Raw genomic sequence first — 25158 nt, 5'->3', positions numbered from 1 at the left:
ATTTTAAAACACATTTTTTCATCCAAACATGCCCTAAAATATTATAAAGTACTTAAAACCGATGCAATGAATAATATAGAACTATAAAAACATAAAATTTAAATACAATTGCATTTATTTACTGAAAAATAAACTAGAAGTCATGAGCTCAAGTAAAGCCCAGCAAAACACCATTGTCGACATGCCCATCTCATCAATGCGCATCGCCAGATTTTAGTGCAGTATCACCAGATTTTAATTCTGTATAAGTAGCTGAGAGAGGTTGTGAGAGACAATATCCGTATCCGTTAGCTGAAAAAGGTTACTTAGCTCTCTCGTCCTTCAGGCAATGATCAAATCAACGAAGCAGTTTGTACATATGGAGACTAGTAGATCATAGAAGCTTAATTTCGTGGTACGCGTGCGTAGAAATTTCCTAGGTAGACGATAAAACTTCAAGTATGTCTAAGAGCTCCATGAAAACAAATGACTATGTCACTTTCCACTATTCGCAATTGACTTGAAATACTAAAACTGCGTATAGTTATTTCTATGTGCAAAGCACTATACTAAGAAGAAACCTACGATATTTAGAGTATACAATTTACAGACATAGAATTGTTCATTTAGTTGTTGCCAAACGATTCACAGGAAAAGAACTGCATTCCAGGAGACCTTTCTACCTTCCACTGCTCATTTATAAGCATTTCTGCCATCGATAATAATTAATCAATTTCTGCCATCGATAAAGTATCTGATCAGTGTGATTATTTTTCTTGAAGCATACGATTTCGAGTGCTGAAATTTGAGTATCAGCAATTTTCGCTTTCAAGTCATAATTGTTTAGGTTAGATATTTGATTAATGAAACTCTTAAAAGATATCTCACTGCTCTCAGCGCAGCTACTAATGTTATGTGATGAGTTTTCAGTGGTGAGTCACTGAAACGTCGGTTACTGATGCGTACGTGTCTGGAAACAATACAATATTGAACTTGCCTTCATTAAGAAATTTCACAAGTCTTTAGTACTTGGAACGACTACTTTAGAAAACCATGCCATATGATAGGAAGGCATCTTTGACAAGTCTTCATGTCACCCTCTCGGTATCGCAATATTTCAAGAACATTCTGAGATAATTTCTGACCACAGTGTTCCTTTATCTGTTATCAAGCGCCTTAAAGATTTCATATTTTAACCAACTATATTCAGAGCTGTTTTCTATGACAGCTGGACATCTTTGTTTATTGTTCACCAACACCTTAGCAGGAAAGAGTTTCGATATTCTGCGATGTGCTGAATTAAATAGCATTATCGAAGCGCTATGATACTATTTTTACCATTTTTCAACCAGACAGTATCTAGCCACATATGACTTGAGTATCTCCATGGTTGGTTCAGTGTTGACACCCATTTAAGTAAGAATGATCATTATATAGCTATAGTAATAGAACTAAAATTTAAAAAGTGTTTTTCTCTTAAAAGTGTAAAAAATTGACCTCTTTTAAAACAGTGATTTTGTAATCTTTTAAATAAGAAAACCAAGGTAAAAGTTTGTTTTTATATTTTCAATGCGCGCTATATGCCAATAGTATAATGTGCTAAAGTTATTGTGAACTTTTGGTATCTATGTTACACATGGGGAAAACCACGAAAGCGCCCGTGCAATTGTAAGGTTCCTTTATGTTAATTAACCAGCTATTTTATAATTAAGACACAATAACACGCCGAATAAATACTAATTCAGAAGTCAAACAACAAAAATCAGCGTTATATTTACAAAATTTTCACAGGACTAGTGTCGATGGTTTTACCGAACCACCATCCTCAGCTGCACATTTGCGGTTTTGCAGCTGAGGATGGTGGTTCGGTAAAACCATCGAAACTAGTCCTGTGAAAAGTTTGTAAATATAACGCTGATTTTTGTTGTTTGACTTCTGAATCAGCTATTTTATGTTTCGGATCTTTACAGTCACTTCTCTCTTCCCTCTTCCGCAAACTGGTTCAATGCAAATTGGTTCGAGCTTATTTAAGGTGAATCTTTTAGATTGTAAAGCATTATAATTGCTGATAGTTGAATATCTACGCCGGTTAAGTTTTGAGCCATGTTCGCGTTAATTGATCTGCGTAATCTGTCGTTACTAGCTTATTTAAATTAAATTTAGCATTTTAGCTACTGTTGCTTCAAGTTATCTTTCCACAAGTTGTTGGCTGAGTTGTAAGCACCAAATGTGCCTTCTGTTCCTATTTAGTTTTATATAAACGATCTTTTACACCTTTTTCAAGTTTCAGTTATTACTTATCAATAATTCGCTGCCAGTCTACCTAAAGTTTGGTTACATTTTATGATACTAAAGAATATTACTGAGCTTTGTGCAGCCAAGAATAACATGGAACAACAGATGTAATTAGTATTGAAGTAGTGGAATGTATTTGAGACAGTTGTTGCTGAATAACTCTGTTTGGAGTTGCATTTTTAATGATACTTATTTGGAAACAAATTTACGATTAAGAAAACTGTATGTTACGCAATGGAAAATACACATGAAAGGAAAAAGTTGGCTGTAAACTTAGTTACCTAAATACTGAGCTTAAGCATTAAGCATATACAATCAATTAGCAAGAGAAGTTGAAAATAGATGTTACTCGTTCTGGTGATTAATGGTTTCGTAATGGGCGAAGCAAAACCTAATATTACATTTGCAACAGAGATAGTCTCTTGAAAATGTTAATAAAATTGTTCTCTTTACATTTTGAAAGAAAATATATGGAATGTCTTTTAACGTCTTAAACTACAATGAATATTTTACTAATTAGAGTTTGCGTCTTTCAAGGAAAATATATAAAGTTAGATTTGATTTTTATAGAGTCTCTCTATCTGCAGTGTTGAAATGCTCTTCTTAAATGTCTCTAATTTATTTAAAAGAATTATGAAATAAAAAGAAAAATATCGATAACCTATATTTTGACGGTTGTGTTTTAATTAACCAGGTATTTTGGCTCTCCTATACTTCTACATTCATCAAATTTCAACATAATTTAATTTGGCTTGAGTATAAATAAGCGTCATATTTCAACGTTTATCCGAGAGCATTAAGTAGCTTAGGTTGGCTGTTACTTTAGTGTGAGTTTAGCTCTTTGTAATTAGCTCTTGCAATGAGCTTAAGGCAGATGTTTACTTGCTTTGATTCCTAGCCAGTGATTAGTTAGAGGGAGCTAAGGTTTATATTAAGTTTTGATAATGTTGTGAAAAGCCTTAGCTTCACCTTGAATTTGCTTTGAGAACTTATATTTTACTCGCAAGTTAGCGGGGTTATGTTTTTCTTAATTCCCTGTTTGTGCATATCGGCGTGTTAAGTTGTCATTAGACTTTGGTTTTGGTACTTCTAAGAAGTCATACGGGATGAAAAGACTAAACTGACTAATGTAATAGTATAATTTAAGGGAACAAAAGGATAGTTAGGGACACAGTTATCCCTCTCGAATTCTCTGTGCATTAGTAATAAAATCTAATTTAAGACCGAAATATCTACAGATTATGGACAATGTCTATCTAGTGTGTTATTGCTAGACAAACGTCTGTGTTTTCTGCTTTTGAATCATTTCCGAAATCCTTATATATTAGTAAGCTGTACTACTTACTGCTTTGTGTTACATTTATTTTATTCTAAATAGTAGTATATATTCGAATTGCAGTTTTCCATCGTATAGCAGAATTTAATAATCTATATAAAAACTTTATTATTACTTAGAATTTTTGCATGAGCTTCCCACTTGTAATTTCAAAGTTATATACTGCTTTCTTAAATAGAAGAAAAACTTAGATGTAATACTTACCCAGTTTTAGCAAAATTTGTCCAATATTTAATCATGTCAGAACTGAGTTGAACTTCTTCAGGTACATATTTCTCTGGGTGTTTTATAGGACTTCCAAAGACAAACTGATTTTCTGTGAAATGAACCACCCCCATCCATGGGGCCCACGGGGTCGGACTGGGACGATGATCCCATACGTAGAAGAATACATTGTTGCCCTTTTCGGCGTACTTCTCGGCAAAATAGACAGATGGACAGACTCTTGAATAGTCACCAGATGCGATGTGTACTTGTCGACGCACTAGTTCATATTGATCTTCAGTAATTTCATCTGGGAGGTACTGTCTTACAACTGCTTCCCTGTCGGGGAGTTTGGCGAAGATCTTGCGTATCATATCCTTGCCAAATGTCTTGTTTATTTGAGGATTTTTTTCGCCAAAGAAGCCAAAAATTTCTCGGTTTTGAGTTGTTATCTAGAAATAAATAAAAAATATTAGTTAAAAACAGGGCTAAAAGGAAAGAGCCCTGAATTAAAACGCAAAGGTGCTTTAGCTTTTGGGTATTTAAAAGTCAGTTTGCATTTCACGTTTGAGGAAAACTTCAAACTTGTTATCAGGTTGACGTCTGTTATATTCAGCAACAATGTTCGACAATACCGAAGCAACTGCGAAATTTTCCTTTGAAACAAACTTTTGCAGAATCAGTTTGAAACATCAATTTGTATTTTGAACATTTTATTTGAACACCAAAAATGCTGCTAGCGATGTTCCCGGGTTCGAATCTCGGAGACGGCATGGTTGTAATTGTCCGTCCCTTCATAGGAGGCAACGGTGGCAACCTATTAGGTGCTCCCATAATGAAATGGCCACTACTTCCGGCCTTTGTAGTGGCGCAAGGCAAACGGCTATTAAATAAAGCGATCGGCCATTAAAAAAATGTCGTACTTTGGTAGCTTAAGCAAGCAGACGAAAGCCAGAATGTGGCAAAATCTTCCTTTGTCAATGAAAGGGATAAAGAATTTCTGCATAAGTTCGAATCGAGAGAATAACTGAAGACGGTAACCTTTCTAGGAAGCGAAATTCCCAGAACATTTCTTGATAATAATCACTTGCTGACTATGATATATCCTGGAGCTACAGTAGTTTCATTGTTGTTAAAGCATTTAAATTTTTAGGTTCCAAATCATTATAATAATAATGAGACTCAGTTTGCCATTTTCAAATTTCCTTCAAACTTAAAGCTTGTAAACTGATATGTAATAATTAGTATATCACATGTCACGTTTCAGTTTTCATGCAGAAAATGTCTCCTACAGATTTGCTTTGCCATAGACGCATACACTTCTATTAAATGTTGGTTGCACGAGCCAGTTTCCCTTAAAAAGTACTCCATGAAGGCATCTCTCCCTAAGAGCAGATACCTGCCCCCCCCGAGTTGCTTTGCCTTAATCAATTCAACTAACTTAACGCCTATTAAACGTTGAACAGAACCTTTCTAAATCTGCTTAGGAATTTCAAAGCAATTATAAAATTTTAATTGCAACTGCCTATACTGATATTGAAGAGACCCGGTGGCACAGTGGCTAGAGCATCGCGCAGCAGTAGCACACGTCCGGGGTTGGATTCCCGGGCTGGGCAAGGTCGACTCAGCCTTTCATCCTTTGATTTCCATCAGTTGGGTCGATAAAATGAGTACCAAGTTCGCTTGGGGACTAAACACTAGGGGTCCTGAGACCAAGCTGACCACTTGCTCAGGGCATATACTTACGCACCCCGGGGCCCACGGTCAAGAAAGCACATTTTAGGGCACTGCAGGCCTTGGTCCATTAGGGTTGTTACGCCACTGAGTTTAGTTTTAGTTTATACTGATATTCAAGTACTAAATAAATATTAAGTCTTTTGCCAGAGATAGGATTTATTGTTGAAACATAATACTAAACACTTATCAATATTATTGTCTGAAATTTCTTCATATTGGTTTTATGAAAAACCCGATGTCATACTTCATTTTAATTAGAAATTTCAATGATTTGTTTGACCTAATGACCAACGAAAACAAATATCAGCGGGCATTTCTATTTTGTTAGTTTATAGTCACGAACACAGCTGATATTTACGTTATGAAATGCAAATGAAAAATTTTTGAATGCTGTAATAGCGTTACAAATTACAAATAATATTAATCGCTTTTCCTAAACTCCGTTCCGAAAATAAAACTTTTAGCCTTTATCACAGTTGATGATAACCCCGCTACACTTTAGGATACTGACAAATTTAGCCACAATAGATTCAAAGCATGCGAAATTTTAAGATGAAGTAAAGTTAAATTTAGGGCCTTAACTAGTTTCAGGAAAAATATATTCCCCGGCGGTCTTTGGAATTTAAAAAAATTTAAAATTTAGCAATGTTTACAGTTTTTGGAATTCTAATCTTCCGCATTTCAATATTTTATTATGAGCGATTAAAAATTTCATGTCACTTAAACAGGACGGCTTATGAAAATTTTAGGTACTTTTATAAATATAAATAAAGTAAGTTTTAACATCGCATTAGTAGTTCAGTGTTATGTTTGAATTAATGAAAACACTAACAGAAATGCACTTATATTATGTTGTTTGCGACATTTAAGATCCATTTTAAAATTTAGCTTTCTGAATGTTCTCATTTTCCATCATATCAATAATTGTTTACTTTACAGGTGACAGGTGACGGAGGACGGGGACGCCTGAAGTTTAACAGAGGTTAACAGGCATATGTCCCGCGTCCTCCCCTGGAGTTTATTTAATAATTAAAAGTGTGGATACATGGCCATACAGGAGCAAATGTTGAGCATCTGGCATTTGAAGTACATTTGAATTAACTTGTTGATACAGGCACGGTTTAAAAAAAGGGGGGGAAAACATTTAATAGGTTATAACAAAATAAGAAAATTAAACACCTAAACATATAACATAAAACGCGTAATAAATACGAGCACATAAAAAACTTAGGATCACATGACATAAATCACTTAAAAACGCATAGGGCATACATAGGGCACAGTATCATTAAATATGTTTACAATTACGGTACAGATAAGCCATGGAGTATAAAACAAAGGAACATAGGGAATGGTAATTATATTACAGATTCATTTCATGACAATAATGCTTAGAAGATTAATGATGTTAACTGAAATAAACAAGTTTGAATAAAAACACATATATTGTGCATACTAAGAGTGTGTATTGTGAATTGTACATATGGCCTAGTACAAGTACGCAACTTATATAGAAGCATAAGGCATGGTACATAGGGCATGATACAAGGACAAAATATTGTTATATGTGTTTACTTTACAGAAATAAATTCCTCATTAGCACTCTTGATCTAAAAACTAAATTATCAGGCTGTTTTGAAGTAGGAGATGTGAAAAATATGCAGTGCCCTCGCTGGAGCTCGAACCTGGACCTGGTGTAATTGGAAGCATATGCATCGACTATGCTTCCAATTACACCACGAAAGTTTGCTGAAAGGAGGGAGAAAACACTTTATAAAATCATATTTTTATTATGATAAATTTATTACGTTCAAAAGTTGATTTTATTATTTACTGAGGTTGTACTGCACATTATACATGTTTTATATTCTTTGATATTAACAGTATACATCCTGCATTAAGAAAAACAGTGGGATTATTTACTGACGGTTCAGGTTATGACAATTGAATTGGCGAAGCATATGCGGTTTACTTGTTTGGTACAAAAACAAACTATGGCAAAATTAGACTTGAACCTTACAATTCGACTTTTCATGCCGAATATCGGTTGCTATCGTATTTGCTCTTAAATGGATTAATGAAAATCCGATTATAAAAATATATATATATATATATGTGTGTGTGTGTGTGCGTGTATAAAATATAATAACATATGTTACGGTGAAACACCGAAATCTGGAGAATGTCGACTTTCACCGGTGAATGTCAACATTCACATAGTCTCTTGGTGTATGTCCGAAATATTTTCCAAATGCTCTTATTTCTGACTTACACCGGTGAATGTCGACATTCACCATGTACTAATGGTGAATGTTGAACATATAACAATATTATATTTTCTTCTCCGTAATTCAGTCGCGAATAAACGAACTTGAAACTTGAAATAAGAACTTAAGAACATGAGAATCTAAAACACACAATACATTCAAAATGAGAAAGGAAAATAATAGAAGTTAAAAACTTACTTAATTATACAGTACGTTCTAAATGAGAAAATAAAATAACAGTAATAAAAAACTTACTAAATTATGTGATTCAAATCTTATTTATTGCAACAACTTAAACTATTATGGCACTTTATGACCTCTCTTTTCGACTTTCACCAGAGCATATCTGTGATTGTCGACATACACCGGTGAGGGTCCGAATACACAAGAATGTAGTGAAATATTCGGTCTTTCACCGATGTATTTGGTGAATGTTGATATTCTCCGGTGAAAGTCGACATTCTCCAATTTCGGCCTTTCACGGTAACATATATATATACAGACACATTATCTGGTTTGGAAGTACCAGCAGATGCTGATAGCAGCAATATTTTGGTCTCATATATAAAAGATCTCCTTCTAAAAGTTGAGAAAATACACGAAGTTGGTGTTATAAGCAAAGAGACGGCGGACATGCTGGCCAAAGAGGCTGCTATGGGTAATGCTGTGGATGCATTCGATATTCAGGCATCATAAAGAATTGTTATTGGTAAAATCAAGGATTTCTGTTATTGCTTGAAAGAGATATGAAACATTTTGAGAAAAAGAAGAGATTATTTGTTGCACTTTGAAGTTTCTAAAAATATGAGAACGATATGTGATTTTGATTACAATCAAATGACTACTGGGCACTGGCGCTTCTATGCGTACCTAAAAAGATTTAATTTGCAAAATAATAGTCCTCGTAATTTTTGTAGTGCTGAAGCCAATGCCCGACATTTCAAAGACTGCGTATTATTGCGACATGTTAGGGTCGCAATTTATTAACGTAAATGCACTATAATTTGGGAACGTAAATGAATTCTATTGCCGCAGGAAACAGTTTAGATTTGCAAAAGATATGATGAACTTTATAAATGGCAACAGAATAATATTGGGAATTTTGAATTTGAGATTTTTAACTGTATTTTTGCTTTAATCTGTGTTGGGTGTGCTGCGTTAACCATGAGGCCGTTTATTATCGGCCAGGAGGGATGCAATACGCTCACATTACATTACATCATAAAATCATATGAAAATACAGTCATTAATTATTATTTATCACTATTATTTTGTTCTATATATCTTTAGCCAAATTATCCAAGAAGAATTATGCCGAGAGAATATATGGTGTGACACAAAAAAACGAGACTGGTCCAATAAATCATTGTACCTAAAGAATCAATTCTTCGTGACATTATCACCTTCAAAGTAGTTCCCTTCAGCAATCAGACGCTTTTACATTCGGCGCTGCCATTGCTGGTAACAGTTGTGGAATGAGGGTTTTGGAAGGCCCTTCAGAAGATTCTCCGTTTTGGTCTAAACCTCTGAGGTAAAATGGGTTCCCTTTAAGTAATATTTAACTTTAGGAAATAACAAAAAAGTCCCATGGAGCACAATCAGTTGAGTAAGGAGGATGCTCCATCACAGTAATGTTTTTGTTTGTCAGAAACCGCTTGACAGATAGGGTCGTGTGAGCGGGTGCATTATCCTGGTGCAACAGCCATCCATCACTCCACAATTGTGGCCTTTTTTCCTAATATTTTCACGAAATCTTTTTAGTACTTCAATGTAGTGGTATTGATTAACAGTCTGACCCCTGCGAACCCATTCAATCATGATGAACGCCCAAGGGAGCGCCCAGCACGTTCATCATCTTACACACTCTTCTTCTACCTGAAAACCGCTTATGCCATTCAAATACAGGTGCACGAGACAAAGTTTCATCTTCATAAGCCTCAGTTAACATTTGAAATGTTTCTATTTGAAATGTTTCTTCTGCTGCTGATTTCTTAAATTTCACAAGAAGCTTGTTGTTGATTCGCTGTTCCGTTTTTTACATTAGACATTTTTCCTGCAGAATGCAGTTGCACGTGTTCACTCAATGGCACAGTACTCCTCATTAAGCCAAAACTGGCCGCATGGATAGAGGAGATGTGTGGCATGACGTCACCAAAACAGTTGTTGCCAACTCCACCGTGTTTTCAAGCTGCACACTTAGTCTTTCCTTTTTTTGTGTGTGTCATACCTCGTAGAATTCATGGATATAAATCTAATATGTTTAATTATCTTTGTTTTTAGCTGTGGGTCACATTTTAAAGCATAAAAATCAAGTGTATATATGTAAGAATAACAAATTTCAGAGAAGTATTGATGTAGGAACACTGAGACGTAGGAAGCGTAGAAGTACTGATTGCGAAGATACTTGATACTTAGAACGTAAAATTCATAATGATTAAGAAACTTGCAGTCGATGTGGTTTTACTTCCATTCTTATTTCCATTTGACATTTGTGGCCACAATCACTTAGCACTCTAATCGTGACTATTTACAGAACATTTACATTTTTGATACTTTTGCGATAGGAAGGGAGCCCAGCGAAATTACGTCTAAGCAGGGCACAGAGAAAAGAAGAGGAAGGTTTTTGTTTGAGCTAGAAAAGTTTTATTTCACAGAGTTTCGGTTCCCAATTACTACGTCATCAGCGTTACACAAGCTTCGTGGCATAGATTAATTTAGAAATGACGCAGAAATGACGCAGTCCAGAAATGTTATTATTATTTTTAGAATGAAGACGGGAATTAAAGGGCTGTTATTAATTTACTGCTTGAAAGATAGATATTTTATATTTTACATATGTATGTTTTGACTTATCTCACTTGTCTGTTAGTAGCATAAAACCCAGAAGAATTTTATCGTGACTAAGAGCACAAATCTGTGCTTATAGCTGGCTTAGCCCCTGAATATAAGTGCTAGTACGAATTAAAATATAGCCTTCGAAACGAGTCCTGCAAATTTATGCGACTTGCGCTGATTCTTGTTGCTTTAGTATCTCCAAGAAGAACGACAGTCAATGACATTGCATGAGGTAAGATTAAATGATTTAGTAATTTTAATGATAGAAGAGAGATGATGCACTTAATAATATTTCTCTCAATCACGCAATGGAAAGACTTGCTGAAGAGGAAATTACAAACCAACATTACAAAATAGATGAACAAGTATATTATATTTTATCATTTCATTTTTGGCAATAATTAATCATATGTAGATTAATTATTAAAGCATAATGTAGAAGCTGAATTGTGAGTTTATGTATTTATTAGACTTTTTATGTTTTTGTTTTTATATAATTTTTGTAACTTGACATTATAAGTCATAAATGCATATGCATTTCCTTTATATTAATATTATATTTAATACATTTGAAATTGTATTCTTATTTATTATTACCTTAAATATTAACCATGAACAGAAATATATAAATTAAAACAGAAAAATAACCATAGTTTAGGGGCGGTAAAGCAATTTCGGCCAATGGGCGGCGGAATGATTTAAGTACCCAATATTAAAATTTCGGTGATATGATCGACCTGTCCCATTTTGTTTGCTTCCACTTGGATAATTTACTTCAGTTTGAAATACAATGAGAATTTTTCCATCAACAAAAGCGTATTCTATCACTGATTTGCTGAAGATGTTGCTTGCTCTAATTTAAATGCTATCTAAACTTAGTAGAAGTTTGCTGCCTTACAAATTAATAATAAAAGTTTCTGCATATAAACTATTTGTAATAATCTTTTACTGTGTGTTTATGGGTTCCCTCCTTTTTTCGTGGATAAACGAACCTCCAGAATTTCTTACAGACAATAGTTATAAAGGAGTTAATGTACAAAACACACATTTAGCCTTCAGTATGTATTTTACTGTAGGGGTTCATTTTGCTGCAGTAAAGTAAATCTTTCAACAAAATAAAAATCCGATTTATTCATTTTAAGATTACAGTGCATTTATAATATTTGAAAATTTTTGCTGATGAACTCACCTGAGAAGATCCTTCATCACGTGTATTTCCAATTAGAATAACGTTATTTTGAAAGTCACCGTTTATTATTGATTCCCGAGGGTTATTTGGCAACAGTTCGTCACCAAACTGCGGTATGAAGCGTCTGTTAGAATATGGGTCTAAAGTAGCCTCAGTCATAATCAGTTCCATTGCATCGATACCTGCATGAATATAAGCTTTAGGTGAGTAATGATGCAGTCAAATCTAACATTATGAATTATACTCAAAAGCATTTTAAAGAAAACTGGCGCATTCAATCTTCCATGCGGTTATAATTATTTACAGTTTTAAAAGTTAAGAAATTGATTGTTTGTGAAATTTTTACCTGTTTCTTGATACATATTCCAAGTAAAAATTAATCGATTAGTAGTTACTTAATAAGACGCAGGCTGACCGTAAAGTAAGCTATAAAAAGTATCCATTAAGCAACAAAAAGCTTTATGATGATGGATAGTGGAATTTTAGCCCTTTGAGATTACCACAATTTATGATTTGTACGCAAAACCTTCATCAACGAAACTTCATTTAGAACAACAATGTTAAAATTGCACTATAAGAGATAATTCAGAAAGCTAAATTTTATAATAGATCGGCCTTGTAATCAGCAGTACAAAACTTATATTATTTACATGTAATAGATTCTATAGTAGACCGCAGGCCGTTGAATCCGTAATAAACATCGAGAGTTTTGATGTCGTAGAATACTGATCCACAATGAATAAGAAATTTGGCAGTCAAGGTATATTTAATTCAACTTTTGTTTCAGTAAACATGCTGTGACAAGAATAAAGTTGCCACATTAATTGTGCCTATTTCAAAAAATTTACATTTTAGATAAATTATCAGTAAGAAAGAAGGAGCAGACATTTTGATTGGATAGTTAATACTGCTATAAAGTTACTATTGGCTGCTTTAGTTCCATTTACATCCTCAGAATTACGTAAGAATCATATTACATAGATTAGTCTCGAAATGACGCAGTGTGAAAAGAGGTTACTGTTTTTAGAATAGAGAAGGAAAATTAATTTACGCTGCTGATTTAATCTTTTACATAGTATTTATTTTTCTTATATATGTATGTAAAATATAAAATATCTAATATGTAAAATATAAAATCTAGCTTTCAACTAATAAATTAATAGTCTTTTAACTTCCGTTTCATTCTAAAAATAACAGTAATAAATTTTACTCCCTGCAGTTCTGATGTGCACTTGCCGATGAAATCTGAACCCAAAATTCTGTACATGAAAGTGTCACGTGATCTGAAATGGAATTCGGTATAAAAAGGGTAATTACGTCACAACTCTCTCTTCTTTTCTTCGTTCGTCTCTTGTACTGATTTCTGCTGTGCCGCTAGCTAAGCAATGTTTCTTTCCTAAATTTGTCCATTGTTTAAAATGTAAGCTGAACAAAATTGTGGGGTGCATAGCGCACCCACAGTGTATTATCGAAAAATAAAATGATGTGTGGAATTTACCGTTATGTGTGTTCTTCAAATGGCATCTTGCCAACGACGCAGCAAAGTCGCAATCCTCTCCAAGCCAGTTCGTTGCAACTCTCACCAAGTCATTTTATTACGTCTAATAACGCAGTTTATTTCATATATATATATATATATACATATATCTGTGTGTGTGTGTGTGTAAGAAAATAAAGAATATATAAAAGATGAATTATAATTTAAATTAGCAGCATAAATTTATTTCCCTTCTCTATTTTAAAGACAATAATCTCTGTTTACCCTGCGTTATTTCGAGACTAATCCACGTCATATGACGCTTACATATATGCATGTCATATGACGCTTTTGATGATGCAAATGTAACTCAAAAAACCAATAATAGTTTTACAGGAATATTAATCATCCAATTGAAATGCACTGAGAACCAAAACTAACTGAGTCTGAATTAAGATTTCATCTTGAACATAATTCTTACTCTCTGCTCTTTGGTCTAGCTGAACTGCTGTAGCTGCTTCCTTCTTAGTGCAAAGTTATGAAAAAGTAAACATTTTGAAATAGATAAAAATAATGTGCCAAGTTGTTTGTGGCCACAACATGTTTACTGAAATAAAATGAAGATTTAATCTGCCTCGGCTTCCAGTTTCCTATTCATTGTGGATCGGCATTTCAGCATTCTACGTCATCAAAATTCTTGGTTTTCATTATGGATTCAACTTTCTACTTTCTACAGCATTAATATTGCAAAGTTTTTAGTATATATATATATATATATATATATGTATATAAAAGAGTGAGTGTGCATATATACAATATAGTTTCCAAAGAATAAATTTAATTTAATTAAATAAATTTAATTTAAATACAAATTTAATATAATAGTATAATAACATCTCTTGATTGGCTCAGCTACTTAACTCCCTAAATAATTGATAATTACTACCTTTAGAATTTTTAATTTTTAATTTAATTCTATTTTAATATTAATGTTTGCAAAAAATTTTTAATATAACAAAGACAGCAGCTTGACACTCAACTTTACCTACATAAGGGCTAACTATATAATTTGAAGAACACACTTACTTCTCTTTAAAAACACTTTTGCAGACCTCAACACTCATATAGTAGGTAAGTTAGAATTAAAACTTACAATTTACTTGCTTTAAGTATTTTTTAAAATTTTTTATGTAGTATTTAAATATTTTCTAAATATGAAATTATATTTTTAAGTATATATTTGGTTTTTAAAAATTGTGAATTAGTTCTTTTTGTTTCTTATTGGTTTATATGGATTATGTCTAGTTCTTTTTAGTTTCTTTTTATTGATATGCATATTCATGTGGGGGAGGTTTCTGTAGACAAGGGTTTCTAAAATACATTGGTTTCTAGATTATTTTATATTTTTTATAAAAAATTAATTAAAATTTTTTTTTTTAAATTAAATTAAACTTTTTTTTTTAAAAGTTTAAATTAATACTTGACTTTACTTGCTTGTTTCTCAAAAGACTTCATTAGTATTTTCCTTTTAGAACTTTAATTCTTAAATGCAAATTTCTAAGGGTAGCACTTTATTGGTATTTCTTTTTGCTTTTGGTTTTGACTTTTACCCTTGCCTGCATGAATGACGAAACACGAATTGAATGATTGGAGAGTTAGGTTTGGAGGCAACTTCCCCTTGATAAGTCTGTCTCCTGCCTACTCAACAGTCATTCACTTATGCATTTTTAAAAAAATTGTTTGGTTTAATTTTAATTTGCTAAATTAGTGAATTTATTTTCATGGATTGGTTTTGCACTTGATTTGCTTATGCTTCTGAATTTAAATGATATTGTAGATTAGTTCGAGAATTAAATCTTTTATATGTTTGCACTTTTTTAAAAATTTTGTAAAAAATTATTTTGGCTTTTTTTCTTTATTTTGGCTTTAAATTTGCTTTTTTATTTTCTACGTGTTCGTTAAAATTTAAATTTGTTTAAATATATACAATATATATATACTCGTATAAAAGAGTGTGTATATATACAATATATATACGTATACACTCATCCTTTTCCTGGCTTTAAACTTTATCTGGCCTTTATTTTCGTAGTCGTTGGTCGTAGTCAAATTGCAGATGTGTTTTGGAGAAAATGGAGGATAAATGGAGAAAATATTCATATTTTTGCAGTGCCACCTTAAAAAATATTCATTTTTGACAAATAACGAAATTCAATTTTTAATGCGGTCTTCTGATTCCTGTACTTTATACTCTTTATGAAAAAATAAAGTTATAAGAAGTTTGACTCCCATGTGAGAAAAACTGGGCTGGCTATTTGATTTCAAAATTTGCGATTTTTGATGTGATTTTCAACTTGCTTTGAGGGAATGGTTAATTAAGTTACAATCATTCAAGGAAATAAGTTTAAATGAAATGAAACAAAAGCTATGCATAGTTTAGGCCGTACAAAGAAGTAATGTGGAGGCCACATTAGATTTTTTTTATTTTGCATACATTTTGGCTGTTAAAGTCATTTCTTTCTAGTTTTTCGTTAAATTTTATTATTTTTTTTTTTTTGTTCTTAATTTTCTTTTTTGCCTGCTCATGTTTTTGCTAAAAAAATACCTTTTTATCATTTTTTTTAATATTTGATCGTATTGCAAAGATATTCGTGTAATCTGTAGATAAAATATCACTATCATCATGCTTTGCAATATGAGTATTTACAAATGACTTCATGAGACCTACCAAACATGGCTGAGCGCTAAGTGGCTGGGAGTTCGACCCCAGATGAACGGATTGGCTGCATAGTTTGTTTTCATGATATAATGTGTAACATGAATATAGTTAAGTTTCCCTTGGAAAGTCCTTCACGAAGACATTCCTCCTTCTAAGTATAATGTGTAACATGAATATAGTTAGTTTCCCTTGGAAAGTCCTTCACGAAGACATTCCTCCTTCTAAGCAGATAACTCTAGTGCGCTTTGTCAAGCATTCAAGCAACCTAACTTAACAAATATTGATGTTATTATTTGCATAATTATTGAAAAAGTTATTTTACTGTACCTCTTAAGCATTCAACAATATTTTTTGGGTAAAGCTGAATTGTGTAAGTTTCATTTGCACATCCGATTAGTTCTGCTAGCAGCTGACTTCGGTTCAGGTTCTGAGTGTTATTATCAGCAGCTGTGTATGCCGGCGTGCCACTCTGCAAGATCTGTCTTGTATAAAGTCCACGAGCTAAAGGAGATACTGACAGCAACCCTACAGCTATAGACCCAGCACTCTCTCCAGCAACTGTAATTCTGCTAATATCGCCTCCAAAGGCTTCGATGTTTTCTTTAACCCACTCTAAGCCAGTAAGAATATCCCATATTCCTGGAAAAAAGTGATAATCAGAATGGTAGGAGATATAAAAGACTTTTAAGAAATCTTCAATTGCATTAAATGGCTAGAGATGTTTCAGTATCAGCGTGGAAATTGGTTAGTGTGTGTATTATTATTTGCTAATGCATTGTAGGGTAATTTACACTAAATAAACTATATATACCATTGCTAAATAAAATATAAACAATTAATTATAGTTATTGCTATTGGCAATCATATACCTCACAACATATACTTCTACGAATTCCACCTCTAATTTACACATAAGGCGTTTTAGTGTCGCTTGCATCTCATGGAACTTAAACCAAATTTGCTTATATACTTAATACTTTTATTTCCTAAATCCAAATATGATACTTATTTTTCACCATCATGCGCTAATTTTAAGGGAGCTGAGGAGCTATAATCAAATTGTACCAAAAACTTACTTTTAAAAACCATCGCCCTTTTATTCCTAGATTTAATAAACAAATTAATGAGACCCAGTTTTATACAGAACTGAGATAGATCTTTTTCTTTAGGAATATCTTCCATATTTGCCGCAGAAGCTACAAGAATATATGGAAGTTTGTATTTCATTTTAAAAGGTAAAGCTAAATTTAAACTTACTTTGGATGAACCAATGAAAAACCAGTTTTAAAATTTTACTATAGTTCAAGTTCAGTGATCAATTCTTAGTCACCATCACTATAATATTTACTCTTAAACTTAATTTTTCTACTTAATATATATACGGCTTGTATAATTAATTGAGGTAAATTACATTAGGCCTATCGCGATATTATACTGTACTCTAATTGTAGTACTTTCTTTGACTTAGAAAATGACCTTGTAGGGTTTATATTTATTTTAACTAACATTTATTTTAAGCTATCTTTCCTGTCAAGCCTTTACTTTCCCCTAGAACTGCAAATGTATGTAAACTGTAGTAGAGCGCGCAATATATTCAAATTTTAGCAGAAGCAAGTTGAGTTTAAATAGAAGGAAAACGAGATTGGGTGTGTGCTTCTTGAATCGTGAACATGAAGGTTGCTAGGTAGAAATTTAAGAACCGCGCGTTTCGGCTTGTGTGCCTATCTCGGCAGATTTTGCTGAATCCTCCAACTGCTTAATTAGTAAGCTCGCTGAATCTCAGCTGTATTTTAGAACGCGGTTAGGTTAATTAAGATCTCAGAGCCTCGTAGGTAGTGATCTAGCTATTCATTCATCCAGTCATTATTTTTTCATTAAACCGCCGGGTCGGCGTAGTTTGTGAGCGTCAGTGTTAGTGGTGGACGCAGCTGTTATTTTTAAAGTTGAATCAAAAGGGCTTTAAACCCTTCTTACGTGTTTGTGTAAATTTAAATTTCGTAGCAGTCACTACCACAGTTGCTGACAAGTTGGGGCCAAACGTTACCACAACCTTTCCCTATAAAGTAATTTCCACAAATTGACATTCACTAATATGTTTATCAAAACTGGAGGATAGTAGAGTATTTTTAAGGTCAGCATTAGGATAATCAAAATCTAGATTATAAGGTATTTCTCCCACTTTCCTAGCGTGCCTTCATGGCGCAGTGGTTCTGCACGCTCAGCCGGTATCGAGAGGTCCGTGGTTCGATTCCCGGCGAAAACGGTTGCTATTTTTAATCTTTCCCTCTTCCAAAAATATACCTAATGTCTCTGTAAGATTATTAAAAACATTCACCAATTTTATATTAGCAAATGTTCTTTACGAATTTTAACCATGTTTATCATATTTAGATACTGAGGAAATTATGAATTATAATAGTGGGAAGACTGATGATTCAGAAAACCTACTTGATATATTTGGAATAAGAAAATAAGAGAAGCTTTATTTTAGAAAGTTTTATAACCTGAAAATAGTTTCCGATTAGTGATAGTTAGCAAATTATTTGAATTAGATAGTTTGTTTCAAATAATAATAACAGTACTATTTCAATTTATATAACATCTTTTCTTGATGCTTTGTTTCTAGGATCCTTGATAGAATTAAAATAATTGCATTTATTGTTTTATAACTGTTAGAGGCTTTGTTAACTCCCCATGTCCCATTTCGCCTTGTTAACTCTCAAGTAAAATATTCCCCATCGGAGTACATAAAATTTAGACGACCAATCAATAGGTTAAAATAATTAAAACATAGTAAATTCAAATAGCTCTCTGCTAGCTTTGAAGTTAGCTAAAGCAGTGTCTTGTTAAACATTTAGAAACAGAATAAAACTTTTGGTTCCAAGGAGGAAATTATGCAAAATTCAGTAACAAGTAGAAATAAACAACACCAGGCTTTAAAATTTCCCTCACCAGCTCACGAACTATTTGTGAATGCTAAACAGAACTTAACTGAAGTTAACTGGAATCGTCTGGGTATAGGGTGGTCATAAAAATTACCTCCCGATATATGAACGCCTAATGGCGTATCTGCTAAACCAATGTGTTGTTGTCTTGTCCGTAAATTTTATGGATGAATTGTTGGTAGAATCTCGAGGTTGGACTTTTATTTTCACCCCAATTTTGAGAGAAAGCACGCCCGGAGAGATGGTACGAGGGTCTCCAACCCCTTTTCCCTAGCATCAATCCACACTAGAGAGCTTTCGGCTCGCCATATATTTAGAGTGCCCCATGCCCCAAAGATACTATGTATTTACAAACATCCATCCCTTCTCCGGGATTCAGGCTTCATTTGCATTCAGCTTCATTCAGGATGATTTTTTTTGTCACGAACCCGGGCTATTCTCTACCGCAGTATCCCCATAATCACTACATCGTCCTCGCGGCCACTCAACCAATAGAAATGAAATTTCAGATATTCTTATTTGAAGGATTGTGCTCGAGATTGTTATCATTTAAAACAATAGAGTTCTCACGTTTACGATTAGTGAAGCGCAAACTGCTCAGCGCACTGAAAAAAAAAAAAAAAGAAAGAAAAAAAAAAAAAAAAACGATTACGTTGAACCGATACACGTATGACGAAAATTGTCGGTGTAAAACATTTGCAAAGACCAGCATTGTAATGGACCAGTTACAATACAAGAGAGGCGAAGGAGGTGATTTTTATTGGAATTAGAAGTTTTCAACGCATACAGTGTTGGTAACTTTGTAGTTTCGTGGCCATCGCGATTCCCCGACTTCACTCCGATGGATTTCTTGTTTTGGAGCTGTGTTCGAAATCTAAGGCGTACACATCGGATCCAAAGATTTGTCAGAACTGGAAAATGCCAAGAAACTTGAAGTTATACAGATTCCTTCTGCAATGTTAAGTCCGTCCTTCTTGTCAAAACCAATGAATGCAACGCATTATCGTCTGTGAAGGTAGGCACGTTGAAAAATTGTAATTCCAATAAAAGTTTTTTTTCCTTTTGTTGTCACTGGGTCCTTATACGTGTATCGTTTCCAACACCATATAGTTTTTCAGTCCGCTGATCAGTTTGCGCAAGAAAAAAGTGTATCTTGCTATTTGAAAATTTCGCAATGTTTTCACTGCAACCGTAACCTTGAAAATACTATTGTTTTAAATCTTCACAATCTCGAGCGCATACGTTTGAATAACAATATCTGAAATTTCTTTTCAGTTGGTTGAGAAGATAGACCGTTAGGGCAGTCATAGCAGGGGAGTTTTTTATGAGCACTCTGTATACGATCCTCGTATTATGGTCACAAAATCCTCGTATTATGGTCACAAAAGCCATTATCCGGCCTTTATTTTCGCAACCGTCGGCCGTAGGCATGCACTTCTTCCAAAAATGTTTTAAATGGCGCAAAGACGTTATCGCATTTTTAAATAATTTTTTTTTTTTATAAAACACGAAATGTGCTTTTTTATACGTTCTTTTGATCGCTATGTTTGAGAAAATTTTATACTTGCCATAAAAAGTAAGACACAAAAAGGGCGTCCGCCGATAACATCGCGGCAAAAACATCGCAGACGAAAACGTCGCAGAGAAAACAACGCAAGGCGAAAACGTCGCGCTACAAAACATCGTGGGAGAAAACATCGCAAAGAGAAAATATCGCAGTTCTAAAACATCGTGGCACAAAACATCGTCGTCGAAAATAAAGCGGTTCAAAAACTTCGCAGTTTAAAAACATCGTCGTCGAAAATATCGTGGTAAAAAATAAAGTATTTACAAATCATCGCGTGACGATAACATCGCAGACATGCTTTTTTCAGACTTTAATAACTGTAAATAGATATTCCCATAATAATTGAGCGCAAGATAGAAATAAAGATAATTTGTTTTTCATATTTTATATTAACTAATAAATTTTTGCTGAGAAAATAAGAAGGAAATTTAAGCATAGAAAATTAATGCTACTTATAGCACTTAATAGAATTTTAAACCGACATAGTTAACTAACAAAGACCATTAATAAATCATTTTTTATAAAGTTTTTAGTGGTAAGTTTTCAGGAAAAGCTATAAGTTGCATTAATTTGCTATGCTTATGTTTTCTTCTTACTTTTTCAGCAAAAATTTATTAGTTAATAAAAAAATGTGAAAGTAAAAATTATCCTTCTTTACATCTTGCGCTCACAAATTATTATGGGAATATCTATTCACAGTTATTAAAGCCTGACAAAAGCATGTCTGCGATGTTATCGTCATGCGATGATTTGTAGATACTTTAGTTTTTACCACGATATTTTCGACGACGATGTTTTGTACCACGATGTTTTAGAACTGCGATGTTTTCTCTTTGCGATGTTTTCTCCTACGATGTTTTGTAGCACGACGTTTTCGCCTTGCGTTGTTTTCTCTGCGACGTTTTCGTCCGCGATGTTTTCGGCTGTAACCCACAAAAAGTGTGACTCTCGTAAAACAAAAACTGACCGAGATATTTAATTTCTAAATTTGCGATATTTGACGTTATTCTGAATTTTCATTGAGGAGTCGTTGTAAAATAAATTAAAATAATTTGAGGTTGATTTTTTTGTCACGAAGTTTTATTATTTTAGAATCATAATCTTGCAATCACACAAAAAATTCTTTAAAGTACAAATATTTTTCATTTTTAATTATTGCAAATAATATTAGCAGTTGACTATGTGCCAATACTGAAGCCTGAAAGTGTATGAATATGAAATCTGTAAAGTTCTGTGGATAAGAGCTCCATTTTGGGAAAAAAATTATCAGGACTTGTGTTCCTCTTCACTTGATTTGGAAACATGAACTGTCCTGACTGGGAACAGGGAGCTTACTCAAGCTATGTTCAATAAATTGTGAAGTAGACCATACACACAGGAAGGGTATACGAAACCCTTTATTTTTCTATCTTTACAGAGATTTCCGGAACTTCGGAATACGGAGACCACCTACTTGTGGTCTGAACGTAAGAATATAAAAACTACTAACTAAAACTCTAACTAAAACTAACTTTGGATTAATATACAAGCTTTAAGATTGGCCGTTATTTAACAAAATCCGTATGTAGTACAGAGAGCTGCTAAAACTACGATACGTTTAAAATTATCAAGAGGACTAAACCTCTGGCCTTGAAGGCAACAAGCAACCGAGTAAAACTACTATGGCGAGCGACTTGCAATAACTCTTTCCTCCCTCTTGCTTGGCAAAAGGCCACAACTTAAGTACTTGGCGTTAGCAAGACAAATTTGCATAAATAAGTTAAAGCTTTTAATTCTGGCCGGAAGTAGAAAATAAGAAGTGATAGTAAAGATTTAAAATAAAATAAACGTTAGTAAAACTTAGGATCCTTACAAAATTATAAAATTCTGAAAGCTTTCAGATTTTACATTACGCCCAAAAGAGCGTTTTTTTAAAACATTTTATGTGTTACTTCATGTTCTTCGCACATAAGCTATAAAATTGCTTCATAATATGATGCAAGATTATGAAAAATATTTGCAGGACATGAATCTACAATTATTTGCTTAACTGTATATATCATCGTTTCTAGATGTAATGAATGGTAATTTAAGTTTTTATTAAAATATATGCAAAAACATTTTGCATGTATATACATGCAAAATAATACTATTAAATAACTCCAAAGGATTATACACGCAGGAAAGTATCTTATATTACTTTCGCCTTTGTGCAAAATATATAATATTTTATTTTAATCGAAGGTATACGTATTTTACAATAATGAATTTATTATTATGCTTGTATTTAACGATATGCTATTTACTCATCGACACGGCCGCATGCAGTTTATTAAAATTGAAGTAAATAACCTTGAAAAATTGTGAAATTTATATTTTTACTAAGCACTCTTAAAGTCGAATATTTATTTATACTACAATGAATATAAACTTCGACTCAAGGTACCTTGATCTACTAAAGGTACTCTAATCTGGACTCAAAGTATTCTAATACAGATTAAGGTTGACTGTGAGTGGAGAAACAGGAGAAAATTATTTTGCTTTCTTTTATCTTGAAATGAAAATAAAATGTTAGACAAAGTGCTGAGCAAAAGCCTTACCAACGTTTCCTGGAGCATCGCTGCTGTCAGCAAACAGAAATCCGAAGGGTCCCAAGCGATAATTGACTGTGACTACAATTACATCTCCAACAGCAGACACTACTTCTCCGCCATAGAGTTCCTTGCGAATAGATCCATGCGAAAATCCACCACCATAAATCCAATAGAAAACAGCTTTTGTATTTATATCGCTGGCATTAGATGGTGTCCAAATGTTGAGATATAAGCAATCTTCACTTTTGCCAGGTTTGTCATCATACGATGGAAATGGACCGGGTGTGTACTGAATGCAGGCTGGTGGCTGCTTTGTGGCATTCCGAGGTGATATCCATTCTTCAATCTTCTCCGGCTTTTTGAAGCGCAGTTTATCTACGGGTGGTTTTGCGTATGGAATACCTAAGTATTGATTTACTAGTATTCCGTCGATGTAAATATTAGTTCCAATAATCGTCCCTAATTTCGTGTTTATCATTGGAACTCTCATACAAAAAATCGGTTTTTCAAAACATAAAATGTAAAGCAAACTTCCACATGTGATGAAAAACTTTTGAAACGATCTCATTTTCTAGAAAGCTACCTGCAGAGAAAAACAGGATAAAGCAATGAAATATAATTATTATTCAAAGATTTTCGGCTCATCAAGCATATTTACTTCAAAAAAATTTCAACGTTACATTATATTAAGGAAATGTAAGATAAAATGTCAGATAGATATACTTTTAATATGAAATGGCTTCTCAATATAAAAGAGTTTTCGAGTTTTATAAAAATTTAGGAACTAGTATTTTTATATCATTTATATACACAAGCTCCCTCATACATGAAAGTTTTCCACGATGCATTAGCAGTTATGAGTTCAATTCTAGGCAACGGAAAAACCTATTCTGAATTCATTTCTGCGGTTTTATTTATTTATTTTTTCTATTTGTAATTTTAAAAATACTATCCAGTTTTTCTTTGGTTTTACCAACCCTCTAAAGTTAATAACATATGTTTTTCTGTAATTATTTAATGATTTAAATCCCCTGTTTGTTATCATGCTCTCCATCAAAATTGGGGAGGAAATGAGCTAAATTGCACTGTCACCTGAATGGTTCTCAAGGCTGTTGCCAACAACATGCGTAATCTTGCGCTCCTTGCCACGAGGAATTTCGTGGCTTGGGCTGACTAAGACAGACAAGTGAGCATAAGTAACAACATATCTCTTTCTATATGAATATGAAATATATAAGAAAAAGATAAATATTTCCTTAAAGACGCGGTTTGCAGGATGTATTCACTTATAAGCTAAATTTTCTAAACTTAAGAAACTCATTATTAAACTTCGAAACTCGAAGACAAAAGAGGAATTTTATTTTAATTCTGAATATTTTTTAACAGAAATATATTATCTTTTCTGAATTTTTTCTAATACAAAATCCAAATTTTCGTCACAGATACGCATTTATAATCGCAAATGCTTATGTGTACGGGAACTGATTTTAAGATATGACCCAAAGAAAGAAAGCAAACTAATTAACCAGCAAAGAAAAAATCTAAATAAAAATGCAGAAAATACTCTTAATACATATATGATGTACGCATAAATATATCAAATACAAAAATGATAAAAATTTACTAAACAAAAATTTCAAGACAATAATTTAAAATTTGAATCTTACCTAACCTTTAACCTACCTTTAAAATTTGAATAATCTTTGAAAAAAGGAAAAAAGTACACCGTTTCTGAGGAAAAAATGTATTGGATTTTCAAAAGCTTAGACAAAGAGCAGGGTATGGCCAATTACAATGAAAACAGCTGTCTAAGAGGTGGCTGAATCAATATGCAGTCTTACATATGTGTATACAATATTTATGCCACATAATTTGCATTCTGAGGGTGAACTCTCTGTAACTCTGAGAAATGTCAGAACTTTTATATTTTCTCAGTCACAGATGCATTAAAAAGATAACAAAAAATTCCTCAGTTCTCATATTATGCTTTATCACATATGATAGATGTAAAATCATAGATTTTAAATCAAAATTT

The 25158-nt window shown here is 33.1% G+C and overlaps 1 protein-coding gene across 1 annotated transcript in view; it reads right to left on the bottom strand.

Annotated features, from left to right (window-relative positions):
- Positions 1 to 24938, bottom strand: part of LOC118189430 (acetylcholinesterase-1-like) — a 36877-nt gene extending 11939 nt beyond the window's left edge. The window contains exons 1-5 of the mRNA XM_035360023.2: positions 24807 to 24938; positions 23130 to 23706; positions 16366 to 16677; positions 11843 to 12024; positions 3815 to 4266 (exon numbers count right to left, since the gene is read on the bottom strand). Coding sequence (XP_035215914.1) covers positions 3815 to 4266; positions 11843 to 12024; positions 16366 to 16677; positions 23130 to 23691 — 1508 coding nt within the window. The 5' untranslated portion in view covers positions 23692 to 23706; positions 24807 to 24938. The remainder of the gene's footprint in view (positions 1 to 3814; positions 4267 to 11842; positions 12025 to 16365; positions 16678 to 23129; positions 23707 to 24806) is intronic.
- Positions 24939 to 25158: the final 220 nt, after the last annotated feature.

The sequence above is a fragment of the Stegodyphus dumicola genome, chromosome 8 (assembly GCF_044657685.1).
Source record: "Stegodyphus dumicola isolate Sdum_Otavi_A_Nest chromosome 8, ASM4465768v1".
Classification (NCBI taxonomy): Eukaryota; Metazoa; Arthropoda; class Arachnida; order Araneae; family Eresidae; genus Stegodyphus; species Stegodyphus dumicola.
This window is presented reverse-complemented; position numbering and strand designations above follow the sequence as displayed.